At 37.8% G+C, this 25,220-nt stretch overlaps 1 protein-coding gene across 1 annotated transcript in view; it reads left to right on the top strand.

Annotated features, from left to right (window-relative positions):
• The window catches only part of RIMS2 (regulating synaptic membrane exocytosis 2), a 339,727-nt gene that overhangs the window by 261,771 nt on the left and 52,736 nt on the right, over positions 1 to 25,220 (top strand). The window contains exons 18-19 of the mRNA XM_064442256.1: positions 2,678 to 2,850; positions 22,316 to 22,557. Coding sequence (XP_064298326.1) covers positions 2,678 to 2,850; positions 22,316 to 22,557 — 415 coding nt within the window. The remainder of the gene's footprint in view (positions 1 to 2,677; positions 2,851 to 22,315; positions 22,558 to 25,220) is intronic.

The following is a 25,220-nucleotide window of genomic DNA, read 5'->3' as shown; positions in this document are numbered from 1 at the left end:
CTATGAAAAATGTATTTTAAAAACTGATGTTCTCCAGGTATGGAAATGAAACAGACAAAATCAAAACCATACGTTTTTGAAGCTTTCAGTGTGCTACAGAATGACTCCTTAGAATAATATTGTGCAACGCTGATACCATTTGCCACTTCATGCTGCTTGTATGTATCTAATTTAGAAAGGCTCATTTCCACGGACTGCTTGGCAAGCTCAGTGTGGGATCTGCAGGTTGAGGCCTGTCATTCTACGAATCAGCACAAGTAATTATCTGTCCCCTAACTGGAATGTAATTAACAGTTCCGTCAATGATTTAGAACTGACACTATGGTCTACCTTATCTCCCCAAAGGATAGCCACATTAGGTCTGTACTGCTAGTGGTGTGTCTACCCTGAGGTCACGAGCCACTGTCCATAACGACGGCTATTCATATACAACTTCATATACACAACTTGGCTGTGCACTAGCCCAGTGTAGCCTGGGCAGCACAGGCTTCGGCATGGCCAGTACATCTGCCTGGGAGCCGTGGCAAACACTGAAGGCCTGAGGGCAGCTCTGTGTTGCCTTTTATATAGTGTGCGGTGATAGTCCAGTACACCAGGCTATACTTCCCAGCCTTGGTAGTTTTAGGCTAAATCAACACAAACTACACTCGCAACTTTGTCGTCAATGCAGAATTATACTAGGGAGGGTTATGTGGGTGGAACTGAATAGACACGACTCAATATACACTAGGCATAGTAATTTTTTTCTTCTCCAAAGTGCTAAGTAGTTGCTCTTTTAAAAGGAGTTGCTGAAAAAGAACAATCCTTTTATTCTGGTATAATGTTCTATTATCTGTGATGATCAGGACAGCTGTTTAATCATTGCTTTTATGTTCCCAAATTAATATATCAATAATAATATTAACTGTCTTCTTTATCAAGCAAAAATATTAATAGCATCAATAAAAGCAGTCAGTAAATACTACAATATTTAAACGTAGTCACAGAGATGCTCTGTGAGTTTATGGCTGGCTAAGAGCACTCGTGCTTAAAGGCTGGGGAGGGCTTGAGTGCTTTGTCAGAGAACACAACTACCGTAAATTTGTACAGATCAGGAAGCCAGCTGCAGCACGTGCAACCATTTTACATAAGGGTGCAGTTCAGGCTGTGTTTGGTCACTGTCTGCAACAGGTGTACAGTGTAACCTGCACAACCATCTTTGCTTGTCTTTATTTCATTTCGCTTTCTTAAAATGGGCAAAATAACGTACAATTTCTAAGTGTAAAATTCATTTATGGTAAATGGGCACTCAAAAGCTATTCTGAAATGCTATTTAGACACTGCACAGTCTTTCAAAATATTTCCCAGTGTAATATTCCTTGCAAGAAAACAGAAGCAAATGATCTGTGTACTTCATGAAAGATAGCTATTATAAAATTATAAAAAAAGGACAAATTTGATAGCCAAACCTAGACACCCATCTCTTCTGCAGGACTAAACGGGTCTGCCACTTTACGTTATGAATTATTTTCTCCAGGTGGCTGAGTCCAGTGTTGCTGCCCCCAAGAGTGCAATAAGCCACCAATGTATTATGCAAATTATTTTCTCCGTTGTTTTTGTTCAGTCCTGTCTGTGCTGCTCTTCACATCTTTCCATACTGCCTTCTTTCCATGTCAGCCAAACAACTACCAGGTGACCATCAACAATGCATCTTGCAGTACTATTTTTTGAAAAGATTACCAGTAGTAACCCACCATATTTCTGTATGCACAGAAATGCCTGCATATGAAGAGATGGAAAAATACCTTTCTGCTATTTATATCTGCACATAGGGCAATGCAGAGTGGCACAGACTTAGCGTTAATTCAGAGCTACTTGTGTAACAGGAACAAATAGCCGTAATATTTTGTTCAGATCTAACTTGAATACCTCTGCACAATGCTGCTTTATGTTGTATGGGCTTACTGCTGATCACCCGTCACCTTCCAGTTCTGTGTTTGGAATATACTGTTTACAAGCTCAAATACTACTGTAATTTTTTAGTTTCTGAGGTATTTGTATGTTGTCAGTACAAATTATCTCTAGTGCTGTCCCATCCTTTCAGACTTCCCAGCCCAGCACTTCAGCAAGATGTGGGGTTTGTTTGCAAAGCTACAAACTTTGCTTTGTCTTTTGGTTTGATAATCTCATCTATCTATTTACTTAAAAAAATTGTTAACATTTGGCAGCTAGAAGTTCTTGTAAATAGGCCAGGCCCCAAAAGAGATGTTTTAAAGACAGTATGAAGCACATTCTGTCTTCTTTTCGATGTTTCATCAGCTCAGTAATCATGGGCAAGTCACTAAGTGTCTCTGCTTTGCTTTGTGCACTGGTGAAACAGTTGTGGTAAGAATATTGTATGATGGTTTAGATGTCTTTGCTAAAGTTTCTGAAACCTTTGGAAGAGCTGGAAGTTTTGTACAAGTCACTCTATGGATGAAGCTGAGGAGCTAATAACTTAAATGGGATAGCAAAACAGAGTAAAATTAATAGAAACCAAGACATAACTTGTATTCTGTATCAGTTAAAAACTTCATTATACAATTTCAGGCAGTCTGGCAACAAAGGCGGTTTAGGTAGCATCAGGGACCAGCTCCATAGTGATTTGTGGTAATATGTCACTGACAATATCTGTATCTCTGTCCCTTTCCTCTTACAGTATCGGTCAGGACGGGATCCTCAGCGAGGCTCAGACAATGTTTCCAACAAGTCTTCAGACAGTGATGTCAGTGACGTCTCCGCTGTGTCACGGACAAGCAGCGCCTCACGTTTCAGCAGCACAAGCTACATGTCTGTCCAGTCAGAGCGTCCAAGGGGAAACAAGAAAATAAGGTGAGCACGAGAGGCTGTAGTGCCAGCCATAGCCATGTAATCTAAGTAACCATGAACATTTGTCAATATTTGTATTTGAAATTAAAATTTTGCCTAGGTAGAAATTTTCAGGTAATTTGCAAAATAGTGGTTTAAACATCTTCTTCATCTAATGCTTTCTGAAGTCTTCGTGGTATTAGGTTTTAGCCAAGTTTTGTCATCTTGGGTTATACTAACATATACTAAAATAATAAACATATGATGTCAGCAAGCTTTAGACACACTTAGATTTCACTTTCTGCAAACCATTTTGTAAAATGATTAATGTGGCAGAAAAGGCAGTTTAACTTGAAAATTTGTGCCTGCAATGTCAGAGGCATCCTAATTTCCTTTTAAACTAGAGCTGCTGAACTTTTATAGAAGTCTTATTTAATACTTGCATGGACCAATTCAATTTATTTAATACTTTTTCTAGTCCAATTTATCTGGGCGTGTACAACCATTGAACAAGATGTACGTGGTGTATCTGTGAGCAAAACAGCACCTCCTTTGCCTGTGCCCTGTGCACACTCAGAGGAGCTTTGGCTGCAGAAGGAATGAAAAATCATTTTTCTTGGAAGGTGTATCCCACCTGTATCTCAGGAAAATTCAATGTCAGCCTATATTAATTCTCAGAAAATTATCCTTTTCAGATAAATGGTGTATTTGAAAAGACTGTTTAAACATCTACTTATATGAGCATTATTAGGACCACATTGGTTCTGTCATACAGTTATGTATACATTTTCAAGTGTGATGTATTGCCATGCAACTTTTATTTGAAGAAGGACTTAGATACTGTCCTAAGAAAATGCCCCAGAGTTCTCTAGTGTAGGCTGGAGTCTTAGCCAGCACGGTTTAACTTATGGCTGCTTCCACCTTTTACTTTTAATTTAATTTCTTTTACATTTCCTTTCTTGTGAGTTCATGCATGCTTTTCTCCACGACCTTAACGTTAATTTATTCTTTTCTTTTTTCTTTTTGCATGCCTTTTTCAATTTTTGTTGACTTCAAAAGGACAAGGGATATAGAGGGAAAAAAAGAGGGAGGGCTGGAAGGGGATGAACAAGATGGAATATTTCCTGAGGAGGAAGAAAAAGAGGAGGAGGAGGAAAAAGCAAAGGAGCAAGAAATTAATGAAAAGGGGGAAGGGGAAGAGGTGACAGAGAACTGTGATAAGGAGGAAATCAAAGGATCAGGGAATGATGAAAAAGCTCAAGACGACCAAGCTGAGGAAGGGAAAGAGGATGACAGGTAAAATATACTTCTGTTTCTTTAGACCTATTCTTCCTCTTCCTGTACCAGGACCCTACTTGTCTTTTTTTTTTCCCTTTGCTTAGTTTATTGTCTATGTTCTCTGCAGCTTTTTTTTTTTGCTTTCAATCATGACGCTTTCATATTTAAGCAAGATTCACTCAGCTTCAGTGACGTTCTGCACACCAAATGATGCAGCACACTAACTTGACTCATTGTTATGCATGCGACTACAGCATATTATTTTTTAAACTGGTTTAGACTAGAGTTTGGGTTTGACTATAATAAACAATAGAAATTGTAAGATTCTTCATTATATTCCCTGCTTGAATTATTATTTCAGGTAAAAATCTTTTGTTGAATGATATCTCATGAATATCAAAACCATCTTTACTTTCATGTGTGGCAGCACTAAAGAAGAGAATTCGGATTTTATTTTTTTTTTTATCTTCTTTGTGTAGGCGGATAAATGTGCATATTGATCGACATTGACATGGACAAGGAGTCTTCCCCTTTTTTTTGTTCCATGTGAATAACTGACGTAGGTTGCTGTATTGTGGAGGGGTCATATACCTCTGCTGCTGTATTTTGCCAAGAAACATTTCAGCACAATTGGCTCTGGTTTTATCAGATAATATTCTAGATTTATGCATTTTACCACAATTCCTTTGAAACACTATTTTCAATGTAAATGAGTGCCATTTTGTATTGCAAAATCCATGTAATTTGCATTAGGAGAAGTACAATATTTCTTCTTTCTTCATTAGCAAATACTTTCTCTTAACCTGATAATTCTGTACTACCTATAGGTAACTTATGCCTGTAAAACTGTGCTCATTAGGGTAAGCACAGAGCACTCTATGGCAATCCACTTTCTTCCTTTGCTACAAAATTACATGCCTGTATATACACACACACACAACCATGCACAAAGCAGAGGTGATACATGAAGAGAATCAAAATGCGTAGTGTTCAGTCTGGGGTGGTATGGGCCAATATAGCCATACTGCTGCTTTTATACATTAAGTGCCATCATTCCTTCACTCATGTGAATGCGTTTTAGAATTCAGCAAAAGCAGTTGTTTAGAAACAGCTGTTTTTAAGATTGCCTTGGCATTCATGTTCTGGTGACTGCTAAATGGTAGTGTGGGGAAGGATGTTTTAAAGACCAGCTCTCTCTCAGATTAGTCTTCAGCCAAAATGGTGTCCCTCACAGAAAGTAAAGTCCTCTTTGAAAAACAACTTCTTGTTCCCTGTGCCAGCTTGCTCCTCTGCTTCTTAGCTGCTCTCTGCCTTCAGGAAGAAGCAGCACAAGTCTGAAGTCCCTACTTGGCAGAGAAACAAGTTATTATTAAATGACTAAGGGTGCCAGAGCAGTGGAACAGGCTGCCCAGGGAGGCTGTGGAGTCTCCTTCCATGGAGACATTCAACCCCCACCTGGATGCATTCCTGTGCCCCCTGCTCTGGGTGTGCCTGCTCCAGCAGGGGGGTTGGATGAGGTGGTCTCCAGAGGTCCCTTCCAGCCCCTGCCATTCTGTGAGTGCTGTGCAGTGATTTTTTTTTTGTGTTAGATTTTGACTCCCAACATGGAAATCAGCTTCCAGTATTATTTGCCCACTTTGTATGTTTTGACCAGTTTTAGTACGTAAGTTGTGAAGAAAAAGTAAAGTTTCTCTATATCCATCTTCCTTTTCCATGGTACAATAAGTGCTTATCTTTTTAGTATTGTCTGAACATTCTTTTAGGGTAAGAAGCAAACTGAAAAGCACAGATTGATTCCTATATACATACAGGTATATGTATATGTATATATTTATATGCACTTTTTTATGTATGTGTATACTTTTATATATACACATATATGTATGTACATATATACATTTATATGTATATGTATATATTTATATGCACAGTTTATATTTTATATATTTATGTGTTTGTATTTATATACCCTTTTTTTTTGCCATTAACATACTGACATATTGTGACTTCTATATTCAGAGGACAAACCCAAAGGCAGGATCAATCCAAAGCATTGTTGTAAATTCAATGCCTTCTGCTTGCTTGTTTGGCAATTTATAGGATACCTTATACTTGAGAATTTATAAGATACTTATAACAACTTCAGCTTTCCAAAAAATGTCTTCAGACCTGCCACCAATATTAAACCATCACCAAAGTATCACTTAATAATTAAACATATCAATAGATATTTGAGAGACCCAACAGAACCAAAGCAGTCAGTTAATCCATCAGAGGACAAGTAGTAAATCATCATCTAGTTCCTGAAATGCTGGGCATCAAGAAAAGCTATACTGCAGATGGGAATTTTCAACATATATTTTTACTTCAGAGGTGCACCTTTAGTTGAACATCAGTCACCTTTCCTCTGGGCAATCTGGAACATGGGGGCTGCTCTTAATCACTCCACCATCAAAACCTAGTTCTTTAGGGATACATCATAGCTCTTGATGTCAGTGTGCTTATATACTTTATGGGTATTGGTCATAGTCACACTAAGGACTTCAGTCTGCTGAGATCATAGGTGGGGTCAGGGTAACTTAAATGACTGTGAAGACAGATAGCTGTCATGGATTCATCCCTTGCCTATTTTAAAGAGTACCGCAGCACATTAGCTTTTGGAGCACTGGAGCACAATAAATCAATAAATCTTTTTTGGCAGAAATAGCTGCAGCGTCAGATTTTGTCTTCATTAAACCTTGTAAAATTAAACCTTGGCATATGGTTGACCTATAAGGAAAACATAATTATGTTCTTTCTTAGCAACATGTATTAGTAAACAGAAAGCATGGCTCAAGCTTCCCTGCTGTAATTTTTAAAGATTCCTTATGTACAGTTCTCTGACATTATTTCTTATTCCAGCTCCCTGATTATATCAGGGACAAAAAACCTCTCTTATTTCCAATGTGTGAGCATTCATAATTTTTACTGTAGGAAATTTGTTTAAGACTGCTCTAAATCTTAGCCTTCCTTAACATTTTTCTAAATGTCAATCCTAAGCATTAATTCTGATTGTAATGACAGCTCTGTTTTATCATATGAATACAGAGCAATTGTAATCACAGAGCACTGTGCTACACGCTGTTGAAATACAGAAGAAAAATACAACCTCTATTCCGAGCACGCAGAGCCTAAACCATAAGATGACATACGAATCCAGAGAGGGAAACACATGAGAATTAAGAAATATTCCACATGCCAGGTGATTGTTACAATACTGGGTTGGGGACATCTTGACAAGAGAGAAAACTAGCAGTAGATTTGAAGAAAGAAAATAAGATAACTTTGTGAATGTTTCTGGAAAGCTTTTTTTAAGTATTAGAGGCAATGAGACAAAAACATGAGGTGCTTACTAAAAATATATAAAGTGGATGATGGGGCAATTCTGATAAGCAGAGGGAACTGATCTTTTAGACTTGAATGTGAGAAGATAAATGTGATAAGGAACAACTTCTAAAATACTAGAAAATAAAGATGGATTATCCACAACTGGATAAAAGAGAGTATAGCATTTTACTGATGTATGGAGAAAGATGACGCAGCCAAATTGAATGGCTATGAGACTTATCTTTCCTACAGTATTCTGGAAAGGGGTTAGGATAGATAATTTGACAGGGCTGCAGAAAAGCACTGCAGTAGCTGGCGTCTGAAATGGTGAGTGAGTGGACAAAGCATTTAGCTGTGTGGGTGGGCAGAGAGGGTAGAAAATTGAAAGAAAAAGTATGTTCAAGTCACAAAAACCTTGACCTAATATGAAGCCTGAATTAAAAGGCCTGCCCAAATAGTGGGCCTGAATGACATGCATGATCCACATGGCTGGGAGAAGGAGCAGAAGAGAGGTCTTGGTGGGAAATACGGAGTTTAATGTTACTGAGTTGAGATCAGTGATTCACAAGAAGGTGCCAAAGAGGGTTTAGTGTAAGCCGGAGGATAAATGGGAAATGAGAGGGAGTTTTTATTGCAAAGGGGATAATACTTTGATGTACTTTTGGTGAAGCAATGTTGTTTGACGGACAGCAATAGGGGAGACAGTGCTACAGCCATATGGGGCCATCACAGTTAACTGGGTGGGCAGAAAAGGAGAATCTACTAGAGCACATTTTGAATGTGAAGTTTGGAGAGAGAAAAAAAATTGACAAGGGGTGAACTGTGGAAACTAAGGGAAGCAACATGTTAGAGCATGGCTAACTGTAGCAAAGCAAAGAAGAAAAGAGTGTACTTTTGAAATCTTAAGAAATCATTAAAGACTTTGGCAGAAGTAGTTTCAACCAAGTGCAAAAAGGGAAAGAAAGTTGTTTGGAAAGGGTTTGGAATGTAATTGGAAAACAAGGACTCAAGAGATTTACTTAAAACAATCTGTTCAGTTAACTCAGAGATGAAAAGGAGAAAGGAGATGTGGCTATAGTTGCAGGACCGATGAGAGCAAGACTAGAGGTTCTGCATTACTTTCTGAAGAGATATTCTAAAGCATGTTTCTATGATTTGGAGAAAGAGCCAGTGATGACCAGGTGGCTAGAGGTAAGAATAAGGAAAGAGGCACGGGGGGAAGGGAATCAGAAGATAGCATGTGATCACTTAGGCAAATCAAACAGTTGAGGAAGAGGTCCAGTGAGAAATTTCTGTATCAATGACAGGGGCAAGGGGAGAGAAATGTATAAAGTGGAGAATGCAGAGACAGAACAGAAGAATCATTCCTGTGTTTTTCTATGTACTGGAAGAAATCGATGGCATCCCATGTGAAGAAAAGAAGTGAAGGACAGTAGAAGAAATAGAGCTGATAAAGTAGAAAGATGACACAACCGAGGAAGAATTTGTAGTAGAAAAAGTCAGCTGGGATGTAATTTTGCAAAGGTACTTGAAGATACAAGAAACAGAGTGCAGGATGTAGTTTTAAGTAATGGATTTGTTCAGGTAGTAAACTTTTTCTAATACTTATTCATGCTCTCTGCGTCCTTTGCCTTGTTGGGTATAAAGATTAATTTCAAATTAACTTTCTAGTTCTTTTTTTGTGTCATTCAGTCAAAAAAAAATCTTTAAAGAATTTAATTTGTAGGTTTTAAAACTGATTCCTGATGAGTATTTGTTCCTTAGGTTTTCATGATATTGTAATCTTAGTATTTCAGTTTTTATGAGCCTTCCACTGTGATAGCAGCTATTATCAGTTAAATGCAGTGTTTTACAAAGCTGGATGAAAAAGCATGTCAATGCAGTCTGTGCAAGCTCCTTCACAGGGGTGGAAGCCAGTAACGTTTTCTGAAAATCTATATTATGGTAAAAATACCAAAAACTGTGCAAAGGATAACAAACATGAAAAATCCATTTTCAATGTGCATGTGCTTTTTGGTTTCTTAAAGCTATTTCAGAATGATTACAGTGATTGTTCCAACTGCACTACTGGATGAAAGAAGTTGGTTGTGCCTAACTTTTGTAGCCAAACAGGCCATATGTTTGTAAGGGAAAACTGTAGCCTGAGACTCCTTCCCTACTGCATGATCAGTCATTTAGCAAAATCATAGTACAGGCAGCCTATGCTCCCAATAGCTCTAGCCATATATATAGATATCGAACGAACGAACGAATGAACGAACAAACGAACGAACGAACGAACGAACGAACAATAGATAGATAGATAGATAGATAGATAGATAGATAGATAGATAGATAGATAGATAGATAGATAGATAGGTAGGTAGGTAGGTAGGTAGGTAGGTAGGTAGGTTATAAGGTTCACCGAGAATAATTTCTGCCATGTGGGGAGAGAGAACTTGGGTACAGCTATGTCAGTGTTCATATAATTTTTCAGGGAAAACATGTCAGCATGCACTTTGCTGCAGCTCTCAACCCAAGATGTTGTTGTAACAAACTTAACATCACAGCCAAGTGACCTTGCCATTCCTGGTCTGAGAACAGCAGGTTGCAATACAATGTTCACCAGCTCTTTTCAGCTGCAAAGTGTTTCGTTATTCAGGCAGCTGGGGCAAGTATGGTGGACTGAGTCCATGAACAAAAAGCAGCAACTTCAGTTTGTGTCCCCTAACATAACTCTTCTGCATACTTCTGACTAGATAAGCAGAAAGCTGCTCACCTACTGCCGGTCTTTACTGAGAAATCAAAGGACCTAAATCAAACTTCTTTTTCAGTAAGATTTCATTAGTATTATTAGGCCGCAGAGAGTCTGTGAGGAATTCATGGCTAATTCTTGCCCCATTTGAAGCATAGATTCAAACCCACTACTTTTGATGTAAGTTTTTTAACTTTAGTATTCCACAGCAAGGCAAACCTTGAAAAGCTGTAATTCATATAGCTACTGGGTCTGTAGCAACACACAGAGTCAATAATTTTTCCACTTGGTTTTTTACACTTCTGTAGATGACAAGCAGAAGAAAATTATCTGTGACTTCTGGAAAAATATTATGGAAAAGGATATAAAATATCAATCGTTCAGAAAGGAATTATATGAATTCAGATATTTGTTGTGAAATCTGTACTGCGAGTAGAATACAAATAATTTAAGAGATCTAGCGGGTCACCTGTTTCTAAATTATTCATCATCTATCAAATCCTTGGGGACCCATTTTTTTCCTGTTATTTTGGAATAGGTACAAAAGATATATAGGCTCTGTTCCAGCTAGTAAACTTATTTTGATCTACTGAGAAATAATGAAGTAATGAATTTGGAAGTACACATTATTAACAGGTGAACAGTGAAAATACCTCATTTGAAACAGTCTGCAACTTTGATATGTGATGCCCAGCAGGAAACTCAGACATTTCTTCTTTGACAGCAACACAGTATCATTGAGACTGTTTCCCTCTCCGTGAAATGCAGCCTGCACACCAACCTCTGTTGAGCAACCTCTGACCTGTGATCTAGAAAGCACCGATGTACTCCTGTTACAAAAGGTTATTTAAAAACACTGTATCAGTAGTTTAAAAAAAAAAAATAGAGGTGTAGTTGGAAAGCCCTGGAGACGTGCAGGGAAGTCGGGATAAAGGGAAAAATTAAGATGAGGTTTTAAAGCAAATCTAAGTGTTGAAATTAGTTTTTGCACTGTTATGTGCATTAGAAAAACCCTAATTTCCTGAAGATATTTAAAACTAGATTGAGTCTAAGTTCCTCAGTAGACAGACTTTTTATCTTCGTTTGTACAGGATTGAGCACGACAGGTCCGTGGACAAGAATAGTAACAGCAACAACTGAGTGTGGGAAGAAGCTTATAAAAACAAGGAATTGGATGTTGAAGGCATCAGGCTTTTCTTTCTTTGTTATTATGATTCTCTGGTTCTGTCTAAGTTCTGTGTGTTTTCACTAATTCTACCTGGGTATATTTTTATAGAAAATTTAAAAGATTCTGTAAAAATCATATAGTGCCTTTTCTGAGTCCTCTAAATGTACTTCATTAAAAATAATTAATAAGCTTATCACTTAGCCTTCTAAGAAACAAATATAAACTCCTTGTTACTTCACAAAAGTATTTTTAAAACAGTTGCTGGTTTTGTGGCAGAGCCTTTGAAACACATTGCCAGGTCCGTCTGGCCATTATGATATTTTAATGAAGGGTCAGGGGCTCAGTGCTGGTCTTACTATTGCTTACTGAATACCTATGGTAAGATGATACTCCAGCAGTTTGTCATTGCCCATCTATCTGATTTTAACATTACATGAGCAAGCATCTGAACATTTTGGTTCAGTACTATCACTGTACCTGCATGGTGTTTGTACTCATCTTAGTCTCTGAAGTCCATAAGGTGCTACCTGAACAAGCTGGGACGTGCATCATCACATGGGCCCTAGTAGGAAATAAGCCTATATATTTCCCCACAAATGCCACTGGGAGCCCAACACTTCCCAGATTTTAGCCATAACATGAGCAGGATTCCTATGGAGGCCCAAGGTAAACAAGAAGAGCCTTTGCTCCAAACGTGCATGGTGTGCAATGTGCACGTTGCCTCAGCAGGGAGTTCTGGGCATAGACCAGGTCATAAAAACAAAGTTTGCAGACTTGTGTTCAGAAAGATGTAAGCCAAGTTTCCTCACATTTTCTTTTTATGATGGTCTTAAGTTTTCACCATGCTTTTCTAATTTCCCCCCATAGGCCCAAAGTAACTCAAAGTCATTTTGTCAGTGTGACAGAAGTCAGACAGGCGAGATCATGATTCCCAGATAATGTCTCTTTGGTTGACGTCATTATGGCTTCAGATCTCTTGCTTGTGTCCGTTTAGCTCTCAGCTGCAGAAGATTGATTCAGAGAGATGCTATGGGTTTGTGAGATGTTAGCAGTGCCTCTTCTGACCCTGATTTTTTTGAGTCCTCAAGAACCCAAATTTACAAGGAATGAAGGAAACGTCAGAGTTGCTTTATTCTTCAGATGCCCACTGCCATACACATACACATAAGCAGTACAGGGAGCATGAGCATATCCACATCATACAGTACTAATTAATGAAATCCAATCTTTCATGACGGCAGTACAGAAGCAGCTATAGTGAAAACCATATTGACTACAAAAATAAAGCCCTTTCGGGACATCTGGCTCTTCCCTGTGTATTATGTGATTTTTCCCTTAATGCAATCTCAGTAGTGCATCCTACCCAGTTCCTGCATGACTATCTTTCAAAGTTTTATAGCTGTCAATATATTTTCTAAATAAGAAAATCTTCCTTAGAGCTAATTTCAGTTTAGCAAGTAAAGACGATAAATCGTGGTTTCTCTTTCCCTGAGGTAATAAATGATGTCTCTTATCTCTATATATTTTTGAGAATTTCTGACCTCAAGTCTGAAATCTTTCTCATTTTCTAGATGATTTTATATTATTTCTCTGGTGGTTTAGCTCTTGGATACATAGTAGATTTAAAGTCTGGTTTATCAATTCACTGCTTTCTTTTCAGCCCTTCAAGTAACAAATCTGGGCAGCAGTAAGCAAGCTTGCAGTATAGCTTATGACTTAGTCAGCAGTGTTAATATAGAAGACAGAATGACCCCTCCTCTGTTGGAAGACTGTAATTCAACAGTATGTTTGAATAACCACATAACATTTAACTTTCAGATTAAGTGCATGCAAGGTGCATTTCTGTAAGAGACAATCTCAATTAAATCGGGTTGCCCACTGTCATTTTTAATTTGGCAAGCTTGTTGTTAACCTGCATTTACAAACGCAAGGGCTTCTTTGCCAGGTGGTGTTAAAGAAGATGCTTTCTAAACTCAAAGATTTTGGTTGTTATTCAAAACTGACTCTGTCTTTGCTTGGATTTTACTTACTTGATTGTCAAGCATTCAGAGCTCATATGGACTGCTTGCATTTAGAAATTAATATCAAATTAATGTGGCAGCGGACTAATGCAAGACTTTTGGACCTCAGCTAGCTTTCTCGCTAGCTTTCTTTTGAATTCACACAGAGTAAATGGCTTGTAGTTCACTGTATGAAAGGAAGGGCTTTCTGCATAGATTCACTACTCGTAACAGGGTAATAAGTTTTTATTTATTTATTTTTATTTAATATAACAAGTTTTTATAAATTAAAAATTGTTACAAATATTATTTTTATATTAAAAATGGCCAATTATTCTCTCACAGATGGTGAGCACTTTTATCAAAAATCTCTGAAGCTCTGTGCTGAATTCAACTGCTAGTGTTTGGAAATAGTTACCAGTTACAGTGGTTTTCCTGTGTCACTTATTTGTTGTGACAATGTTTGATAAGTAACCCGATGCCCTGACCTCAAACAATTTAAAAATTTCTTCCTATTTAAAAAAACACATGCTAGTCATGATATGGAAAAAGCTATACATCTGTTATTTTACAATAAAGCAGTGTGCAGAGCTTAATATCTAGCAGAGTGGGGAAGATCCAGTTCAAGTCAACCTCTGTATTGTAACAGGTGAGACATTTCTGATTTGTAATGGAAAAGACCTTTGAAACAGATACTTTTGTTATTTTTAGTTTGAGATGTGCACACAAGTTTTCTTTGAATAGTAATAAAAGTAACAAAATACATTATAATCACCCCTTTATTGTTTCCCACCAACTTTCTTGTTATAATTTCAATAAAATAAGCCTAATAATTAAGTCACTCCAGTAGTTATTAGAGATTTATAACACAAATGAGTTAATAGGACAATTTTTGACCAAGTGAATCTCAGAGACTATGTAATTAGAATTTTGACCCTGCAGTGTCTCTTTTTGATGTGAATTGGCAGATGAGTACGTCCATTGGCCAGAAGCATTGTTCCCAGTGAAATGTTATTTCCTACATCACAGCTGTCCCCATAATGCGGTTTCTGTTAAATTTCTTCATCAAATTAATGAAATGAGAGCCTCTCCAAATGAGTTAAAAGGTCCATTAAGAATGGCATTAAAATTCCTCTCCTGCTTGTAAAAAGCTGGAAATTAAATCTTCAGTGGGTCTTCCAGTCCCATAGGAGACATGTCTTAGAAAATATCTATTACAACAATTGAAAATTTGTTAAAATCCTTTCCCTAGAACATCACAGCACGCAGCTGTACTCCACACCTGGCAAAGTCAATTTTTACTATTGCAGGTGCTTTATTTTCATTAGGGATCATTACCAGAGAACTAAGCTAAATGACAGGGAAGTAGTAATATTGACTTTGCATTGGGAAAAAAGAAACCTGCAATATCCGCCAAATTACTTAAGTGTAAATCTGATTCTCCAATAAATACACTTTTGACAGAGCATCAAGATTTTAAGTTTTCATTTCCAATTCTGCTGTAAAAAAAGACTGCAAAAATAAAAGCAAAATCCTCAAAAATCCCACTTGACAATATATAGTAAGGTAGATGGTACTGATATCCTCTTCACATTTAAAAATATTAATAATATTGTAGATTGGAAAAATATCTGTGCTTCATAATACTGGTTTTAGTAAAGTGTATTTGTTGTGGAACAGAATAGCACTTTTATTTATCCTTTGTAGAATAAGTGATATTCTTTGTAATTTGTTAGTGATCACAGATTCACTGAGTGTAAGGATACTGTACTGCTCAGTGTGCTACTTCCTGCCACAGACTGTTACGGTGCAGGGCCAGGGCCTGATTTAAACATCAGTTTTACATAACTTCAGCAGTACTTTACTCCTGCAGAACGCTGCTGATGTGGTGTCAACTTACCAGGGTACTGAGGAAGGAAGAGGAAGCTTTTCTACATGCACTAACAAAAAATATCTGTCTTGCTGGTATGTTAGTGAGGAAGGTGACAGAAGGAAGAGCAGGGAGAGGAAGAGATGGGAGAAAATGCTGGGAAACAGTTACGGGTAATGAGAAATGACCGTTCAGTTCAGCAATTCATTAGCTGAGCTACAGGGCTGGGGTTCCTGGTGCTGGGACTTATTTTGAGCTGGCAGACGGATTATGATACTATTTAACAAATGAAATACAGGGAAAGAGAGGTGTTCACCTTACCAGAGTCTAATCATTTTGATAAGTCCAGGAGAGAAAAATGAGAAGGTGGCAGAGGATGTCTGGAAGGCTATTATCTCTGGTTTTTGAATGACTGTGGTGTCCGAAGATTTGGGTTTGGGCCTGTTCTTTATATTTTTGTCTATGGAGAAAGACTGAGTCAGTGTATTTTCCTAGTTTAGCCTTTTTTGTTGCTGCCTGTTGGACTGCTTAATGTACAGAAACAATGGGCAGTACTGCCCTGTGCAACAACATACGATGCCTGCAAAAATCTTAATGAGGTTCTTTAACCTGTGAGACTTCATAATCGCTTTTTATAGCAGTAACAGCTTTCAAGGGAGCCATTGTCTTTAGTTCCTCCATCCCCATTCTGGCTGGTTTGCCACATATTGTAAATCTCAACAGGCATGATAAAGCATAAGGGGTCCCACGTGTCAGTATTTCTTTTTCAGTTTATGTTTTCTTTTCTTTTCTTTTTCTGGCCTAAAAAAAAGGTTCCTGAGGAAATTTGGCACTTACTGTACTACAGTTTCTATTAAAAGTTTGTTTTTGTAGGCAAGAATCTGACCAAATAGTGAGATGCTGTCCAACTCTGCAACTGGTTCAAAAGTTGCAGCCAAAGACTGCAGGTTTTTAACTATGGAGACAGGACGAGACTTTCCATTTGGTACATATGAAATGATGAGGATTCAGTGTGTCTGCCACTGCTTCGTTGAAAATATAACAGTGGCCAAAAATATTATAAATTAGTTCTAAAATTAGTATTTTCTAGTAAGATTATTAAACACCTTTAAAGCACTAAGAAGTCAGTCAGAAATTGGGAGAGGCTGGATGAAGTTTCTGATTTGTTCTTCTTAACATCCAAGAATGTTGATTAAACTAAGTTTTTTTCTGGAACCTGTTTATCTAGGATCTGGAGCATTTGCCCACACCAGAGTCCATCTTACCTGGTGCAAGAGTTACCAGCTATACAGCTGTATATAAAGTGGCTTCAAATCAGGCCTTTAAGGCAGGATCCTTTTGCACTCTGAAATATTCCATCTCCTTAACCCAAACCTCAAAAACAGTTGCTTCCCTACTTGGTCAGTTATCAAGGAAATGATCTGTCTAAAGCAGGAGATACCAAGACTAAAGCAAATATCTTCTGAGACCTACTTCTCTGCCTCCCTTCTATGAGGATTCCTTAAGCACTTTACAGTATTCCTCTCTGGCTATGCATTAACTCCAGAGGGATCATTTTCCAAGTAGCTAGTCCTAGTCATTGTATTTTGGGAAAGTTTCTCTGCCAATGTTTTATAATCTTTCTGTAATTCAGCACAGATATTGACAAACTGGGGAGAAAAACAAGGTAATTTCTGATTATCTGCTGTAGTAGGAGTCTGGAAAATCTTGACAGCAAATATGATTCTAAAGAATAATTGCACTCCCTGTTTTGAAAACAAGGGGGACTCTGCAAAGAGATCTTAAAGATTAATGTGTTCAAGAAATCCACAAATGTAGCATCACATTTTCCAGAAGGCTAACTATGAATAGCAGTTTTGTACTTGCTTACTGTTTTTCTTTAAAAGCATTCAGAAGAAGCTTATGGGCTAGAATTGGCCTGTTGAATACCAGAATTTGAAAACAAACTCAGATTTGTGGTATCATGAAGGAATTGAAGGCTATGCCTATACAAGTAAGCTAGACAGCGTCAGGACATAGCTTTGATCATCCATATTGTTTAAACAGTTTGTGCCCTCCTTGGTATAGCTTTGTGCTGGACACACCAATAAGGTGCCTCTGATTCAGCCGAGGCCCAGTTCAGGAGACAGCACGGGTCAGGGTATGTTCCCTCTAGGCAACATGCCTGAGAAAAACCTGTATTGGGAAGGATGTAAGCTAGCTGTGTGTAGTCTGTCAAGGTCAGAGAACAGGCCTGAGCCGCTTTATTAACTACAGTAGCTCTGGCACAGGGGTATTCAAGGACAATAAGGACCATATTAAATTTCCTGTCATAAGTATCTGTCAGTCTGACTCCCCTCAGTTGGCTAGTATGGTACACTTTTAAGCATAACATCTGGTGCTTAAAGGCTGTCATATTCCACCATTGGTTTTAAAGTACAAATATTTATAGATGCCTTGCTCTAACTTCTTTTCTAATTTTCTCTTGTTTGTTTTGAAGAACTTCCTTCTTTATCTTTGAGAAAGTATTCGTCTAAAATTTATCCATAGTGTAGGTGGTCACAAACAGTTAAAGTTAAGAAAATGTACTGTAACATACATAGGAAGCTGACATGCCCAGCTTGTTCCTGACTGCCTGGAATCATTATCACTTGGGAAAACATAAATATTTTTTCTGCTTTAAGTAGACTCTTTTAGTTGACTGTCAGATTTCAAGGTTTGTTTTACACTTTGCTGTTATTCTGTTATTAGTCACTTAACTTCCTTGAGTATTCCCTCTGCTTGCTTGTGAAGAGATTACAGAGGACTGCTGTATTTTAGGAAGGGTGTATGAATATACTTCTCACAACTGACAAAAACTAGAAGAGACAGTGGTTGGAGTTGAAGACAGAGTAGAGAAATCTTTCCTTTTTCTCTGTTCACTGGAAAATTGAAGCATCTGACTAGTTTCTAGCCTGCTGAAACAGACAGAGACCTGCTGCAGTTCTCATTCTCCTCAGGTAGTTTCCTGAATTTAGGGGTAAAGCAGGAAAGAACGTTCCTGTGTGAGCTTTGCCCATCACCCTGCTCTTGTTGACTAGTTGGTCCCCATAAAAAAAAAAGTGAGTGGCCTGGCTGACACCTTCACTCTGCTGTTGCTGTGGGCTGCCATTCAGCTGGGGTTGTGTGAAGATTTTGTTCTTGTCTTGATTCTAAGAAGGGTGATTATTACACCATTATGCACATCTGATTGGGTCTAGCATAGTTAATTATTTTATTTAATTTTGGTTTTTTTCCCCTATCTGTCTAAATATTCTCTTTGCAGAGGATATTTTTAAGATTAGTATCTTGTAAGGCACCTTGAGAACCCTGTTTTTAGTACGTATCTATTCCTTGACTCATATAATCTCCTAAATCACTTTTATTTAATGCCAGTTTTAAAATATTGTTGTACATACTTAACTGGATGTCTTTATGTGTATGATTAGGTTTGTGTATATGTACATGTAAATAAAACTTCCTGTAAAAGTAATTTCTCCTTTTCAGAGAAAAGCTTGTAGGATTTACTGACTTTTCATTTACTCTCTCTATCCTATATTTCTGTTACCTCAGAAAGGAACTAAATCTGACATGCAACACCCTATTTTTCTAGGAATAATCTATTTCTGGCACTATCAGAAGACAGTCTGGGTAGAAAGATAGCTTCACTGGTGAGGATGCCAAGCATCTACTAAGAATAATTAGTGAGTTAGGGTTTGGATGACCAGAAAGGGTTCATAGTGCTGATGAAGGACTTGGTTTGCTCATGACCACTGCAGATTTACTATGAGGTACTATAAGCCACTCAGAACTCTCATAATACTTATTTCTTAAAGTTTTTTTGGTGAAAGAGGAATTGAAAAAAAAAAAAAAGCCAAAGTTGTGATGGCTTTCTCCAGGAGCTGTTTGCTAGTTGGGAGCATAACAAAGATGTCTTCTCTGCTGCTTTTACAGCAAACCTTTAAATAAAACAAATATTTTTAGAACTCTACTGGAAAAAAAATAATAGTTTTATGAATGAACTTTCAATATTAGCCATTTGTGATAGTATGTGGTATAGCCACACAAATCTAAATCTAAATCCCTTTACTTGAATTCTCTTTCCTACTTTTCTCAGTTGGTCAAAGGAACATGGTTGAAAGAATTCTGCCTCACTGTTGGCAGGTGTACACAGCAAAGCTTCATTTTGTGATACAGAAGCCCTTCAACAGCAGCCAAGAAGCAAATTTTTATAATGCATAGTGTGCTTTCACAGTTAACTGCCTAGTGAAATTATAACAACTTTGTTTGCGTGCCAACCTTTTTAAGCACGTTGATTTCTTTAATAAGGGTAATTATTGTAATCCATTACACTTAAATAGAATTATGCATCTTGGAAAATGACACATGAAACACCTCAAAGGCACATTAGGCTGAGGAAATGGGAACTTTTTCCTCAGAGTAAGTTTTGTAAGAAAACAGAATATTTCTGTTTTCCTGATATGACATAAGGCCTTTCCTAAAAGTTAATATCACTTATGAAACAATGCCATAACTAATATTTCCAATTAATAAATATTACAGGAACCCACTGATTTTCTGGATATCATTCATGAAAAATGGATCACCAGAATAGGTCTTTCTGCAAGCAATAAAAATGTTACTTCCCTTATCAGTCTGTGCTGTGCGAATGAGCTCCCACGTGAAATAACAGAGATTCAGTAATGACTTATACTACAGTCTTTCCCTGAAGGGGGCATTCATAAGGTCTCTCTCCAGGGATCGGTTTTCAAAACAGTTTTAGAAACTAAATAGCTCTAGTTTCTATTCCTGTGCCAAATTTGAATTGATTTTAAAAAATACTGAGAAGAGAGAGACTGGACAGACAACACAGCCACATTAATCATATTTTCTTAGAAAATTTGGGTTAAAATGACATTACTGGATATGGTGCTCAAATTTTCTGATTTCTAGATTAATTTTGCATACGATAGAGTTGAAGATACTAGCTCTTCCCAACACTGTTCTTCCTATATCTCTCTAGTATTTCATATATTCAAGAGACTCTTGAAACTGAGAAGTAGTTTCTGTGGCATCTTTCTGTAAAACAATCCCTAAAGGTGTTTAAAAGAAAATACACTACGTGATGTTGTCAGCTTACAAGTTATCATCATGCTAAAAAGATCCAGAAATACAGATCCTCTTTTTTTTTTCTTCCCTGCCTTCCTCTGTACCCGCATCTTATCCCACTCTTTGCTTAGTTTTAAATGTATCAGTGTGTACTAACATATAACAACAAACAGTTAAAAAAGGATAAGACAAAATTTTCAGGTTATCACTGTCTTCCAGTCTTTTGTTATTGTCTGTCTAGACAAGGCCACTCACTACAGCGCTCTTTCAGCTTTGTTTTGTGCTCTCCATCTCTTGATCCAAATTCTCATTCAAAGTTTTGCTCATAACTTCTTCAGAAGCATACCCAATATTTTTTTGACTTAATGGCAGAGGTTCACTTTTATAAAGTAGCTCATATATTTCCTCTGTTTTGTGGCTTAACTCCAAGCATTTTGTGCCTTCATGCACGTGCAGCTGACTACTAAAGAGCAAAGCACTTTATGCATACCACTCAAATATCTTAAATAGTTGCAGTGTTGTTCCAAATCTGATGCCTCATCCCATTTCCCCTTGAGTGAGTGGGAAGAGATTCAGTGATCCCTTTGCTTTTGAGGGCTCTGCATTAACTCCATAGTTAAGTTTTGTGTGACAGAACATGTATTACAAAAAATTCATAAAGAAGTAATACAACCCTCCTTTTTTGAAATAGATTCAGGCCATCATAGCTAAGGGGAAAAAAGTGTGGCTATACCCACTAAAATTTACTCTAGAACCATTTGCTGAGCGGTAAAGCCCTAGGAACAGCCTTTGCATGTTTTTGAAAATCTGTTAAAAAGCAAAAATATTCTTTGTTAGTCTTTATATACTGGCAATTTAACACAAAAATAATTTCCCCTGGTTTTCAGAAATATTGCACTGTTTTGTGGATTGTCTAAGACTGTACCTAGTGGGGACTTTTTAGTGAGATGTACTGTACTGAACAGAATAATTAAGGTCTAAGTTCTGTGCAACAACTTCACTGAAATAGAAATAGTCTCTATACATTCTCAGGCCCACATGAGCTCCAGAGTTTCCAGGTCTGGCTGTTTGTCCAAATGCCTACCAGTTAGATGTCAGGGCAAAATTTGGATAGGTACTGCTGTCATCACTGTAGATCGTCATTTCCATACAAAGGAAAGGCCCCTTAGCCTGGGACACTGGGACGTCAGGTCCTCCTGGAGCATGGTGTGAAACGCTGCAGGAGATTTAGATGTAGGCATGTAGAACGCGTAGAAACAGTCTATAAATTAGTATAAAAGGGATATTAGAATTAAATTCCATTTATCAGTAATGATGATCTAAGTCACATAGCAGGCCAGTGTTGTATGAAATACATATGTAATACATGTATTTGTTCTTGAAGAGAGGGAACAAAAAAACTACGGCTGTTCATTACTGTGTAATTTCATCAAAATCGTAGGATGACTGAACTAAACCAGACTAGTGAAAACATCCTTGAAATGTCTGGATGTTTAGAAACCAAAACTAGGCTTCAGACTCATAGCCTTTCATTCCACTCAGTAGTGAATCAAGTATCTCTTTCCCGGAGGAATACAGATTATTTTTGTCTGTGTATGTGAGAAGAAGAGGGGCAGAGCACTGATTACAGAACTTAAATTTCCCTAGTGAAAAATGTATATATGGCATACTGATGTATTAATTCTTTTATGTGCTTTTGCTGGTAATGTATTTTAAGGCAAACAGTAAATAAGAGCTTATTATTTAAAACAAAATTTTGATGAGTCAAGTATGTTTAAAGGAGATCAAACAGGAACCTAGAATTAGAATTGCTCCTTTGTACCTCTCAAAACCTAAACCCTACCTGTGTGAATTAGCTGCTTTTACCCTCCAGTCTCCCAAAACCTTCCATCTGAAACCTTTCCTTTTCTGTCTTCCCTTTTTTACTCTTCTTTGTCTGCGCTGTTTATCCACCCACTGGCTGACAGTGTCTTTACATCCAAAATGCAAAGCAGACAGATGGGCGTCTCAGGAAAGAACATGACTAAGAGCACCAGCATCGGCGGGGACATGTACACACTGGAGAAGAATGATGGCAGCCAGTCGGACACGGCAGTGGGCACTGTCGGTGGTGGCGGCAAAAAGAGACGCTCCAGCATCGGTGCAAAGATGGTCGCCATCGTGGGTCTCTCGCGAAAAAGCCGTAGCACATCACAACTCAGCCAAACTGGTAGGAACTGGATTTTTTTCCCCTCTCAAATTATCATTTAGATATACATAATATGTATGTATTATGGTTTAATCATTTGGATATCCTGTTGAAGTTGCCTAATCAACAACATTCTACGGAATGAAGAAAATGGTCAAACAACTTTTTAAGCTGGACATTTACTAAACTGTTGGCTTTTTTTCTTTTAGCAAATATCCTTTTCAGGTTGGACTGAGGCTTTTATTTTCTGCTTACTGGAACTTGCTTAATGCACTAATTCCTTGCTTCTCAGGAGCCAACATGAGCTGCTGTACTTCTGTTTGGGGGGAATCCTTACTACGAGTTTGTGAAGGGTCGCTGAAATATTGCAAAATTCCTTTGCTTTTGTGACAGATAGTGTATATGGATTTCAATATACAGGATTTTTTTTTCACATTTGAACATGTAACCTTATTTCAAAAGAACACAATTTTCCTGAAAAAAATTAGATGTTATATTTTATTACTTTAGTACAACTGTTTCATTGCTTTTAATTAATTTCTTTTCAGCCTACAAGTGTATTCACCATCAGTATAAATTTTCCTCATTTCTGTTTATCTCACTTAAAATCTGGTACTGAAATATTCTACCTAGGAATTACGGAGAGTTTTTCTGCCTTGATGCCTAAAGCATTTAAAATCTTACGCAATTTTTTCTATTCCTCCTATTTCAAGGAAAAATCCATATAATGCACTCTGAAAAGCTCTCATTGTCAATTAAGGAAACTGTATAGGACAAGTGTATTTTACATGGAAAAAGTTTATTTGTATTTAAATGACATATATGTAAAAAAAAGAGTTTAAATGATTTATACAGTCATGCACATATATATTTCTACATTTCAAGGCATAAACATAAGATATATTGTATGTTCAGTATTTATGCAAATCTGTTTAATGTTGCATTATGGTTCAACACAAGTTTATAATTGTCAGCCATGTGTGGTTCCGTCTGAAGGTTTCCATTGTGCTAACCACCACTCAAACATTGATGAGAGATTTTACAGTCCTCTGGAAATTTTGCAGTTTATATCGTGAAAGTTTTAATGTACAAGTAAATGGAGCAAAACAATGATTTGCAATGCCAGAAACTGTAGTAAATTTTGTGAGTAAACAATTGTAGGAAGAGGATTTAAAGTATCTGGAAAGAGTGCAAGTAAAAAGACAGGAAAGGAAGGGTAAGAAAGAGGGGTAAGAGAGCAGAAGAAGGAGCACAGAAGGAAAGCAGAGAGCTTGAGTGTGTGCCTGCCTTAATGCAGTATAAGACGAGAGAAAATGAAGAAGAGGAGGAAGAATGTATATAGTGAAAGCTCTGAATATCATGCAGGCACTGACGACTCCATCAGTAGACAAGTTTTTGCAGCAGTCTCATGTTTTACCAACTCACTTGCAGGTTATGGGAATGGCAGTTTCATATACATTTCTGTTTTCTTTGAGTTCAAATGAATGTGAGGCAAAAGACGAAGACATTTTTACACAGATCTGGGAAGTGTCTGGTTGGGTGAGAATACTACTTGCTCACCTAGAAATCTAAATTTTACTCATGTGATAGTACACAGGTATGTAACTGTATTGATGTATTTGGATATCAAGTCAAATACAATGTCCTGCATTACTAGATCTGATCTAATCTGGCCTCTCTTACTGTAAGAGATATTAAATGAAGGATGTCAGCTCTCTGTATGCTGTTCAAGTATGTCCCTGCACTAGTGAGAATCTGTATTATGTGGCTTGCCTAGATTTGATTTAAATACCCTGCTGTCTTAGTTATTTGGGACTTATGATCAGAAGTTTTTCTCTCTATTAGATCCAATCGGTTTCCCAACAGCTGATTAGATGCTCAAGTCAGGGACAAATGTGAAATATAACTCTTTCAAAAGTACTCAAGATGTCTTGACCCACTGATGGTGAATGGGTTGTTCTGAAATACTCTTGAGTAGTGAGCTGTATTTCAGTGCTATTAGAGGTGCAGCAGAAACCAGGGAGGCTGGCATGGCTCTGGCTGGCAGCCCTTCTCCCTCAGCTGCTCCCTGGGAGAGGTCTGTACTCAGCAGCCACTGCACCTCCTGCTGCCACCTTCTGAAAATGCCCCTAATGTATGGGTTGGATAGGGCTTGTTTTGTGCAGCTGTTACCACGCACCAGCTCCTGCTGCCCTATTTGACAGCACTTCTGAGGGGGCTTGCCTGGTGACCACTTGTGGCTGCACCTAACAGGACAGGCACATGCATCATTTAAATAGTTGGGTCACGCGAGCATGTGGTGAGCAAGCCTGTGGCCCCGTGTCAGCCGCTGGATAATGTGTGTGTATGGTGCTGTGTCTCCAGCGGTACAAGGTGATGGCCTGTTGGGTGGCTCAGGGTGAGGTCACATCGCGAAGAAGTGTCTTGCATGTCATAAGCATCCATCGGCACATCTTAAAAAAAATACTGGACACCAGTGTCATACATTAATGCCAGAGGTTTAAAACTTGCAGTTAATGTATTTAATGAATTTATAAATTTCCCTGATTTATCTCACCATGTTCCTGTATTCAGATGGTAAATGCCTGCACAAGGAATCATGTATTGGTGCAAGCACAGATACAAGGGCTGGGATCAAAACACTAATGTGCTGTAGATGTTCTGTAAGTACAGTTTTCTGGAAC

Source organism: Phalacrocorax carbo, chromosome 2, assembly GCF_963921805.1.
Source record: "Phalacrocorax carbo chromosome 2, bPhaCar2.1, whole genome shotgun sequence".
Lineage (NCBI taxonomy): Eukaryota > Metazoa > Chordata > Aves > Suliformes > Phalacrocoracidae > Phalacrocorax > Phalacrocorax carbo.
The sequence above is the reverse complement of the archived record's forward strand: the minus strand, read 5'-3'. Positions and strand labels throughout refer to the sequence as shown.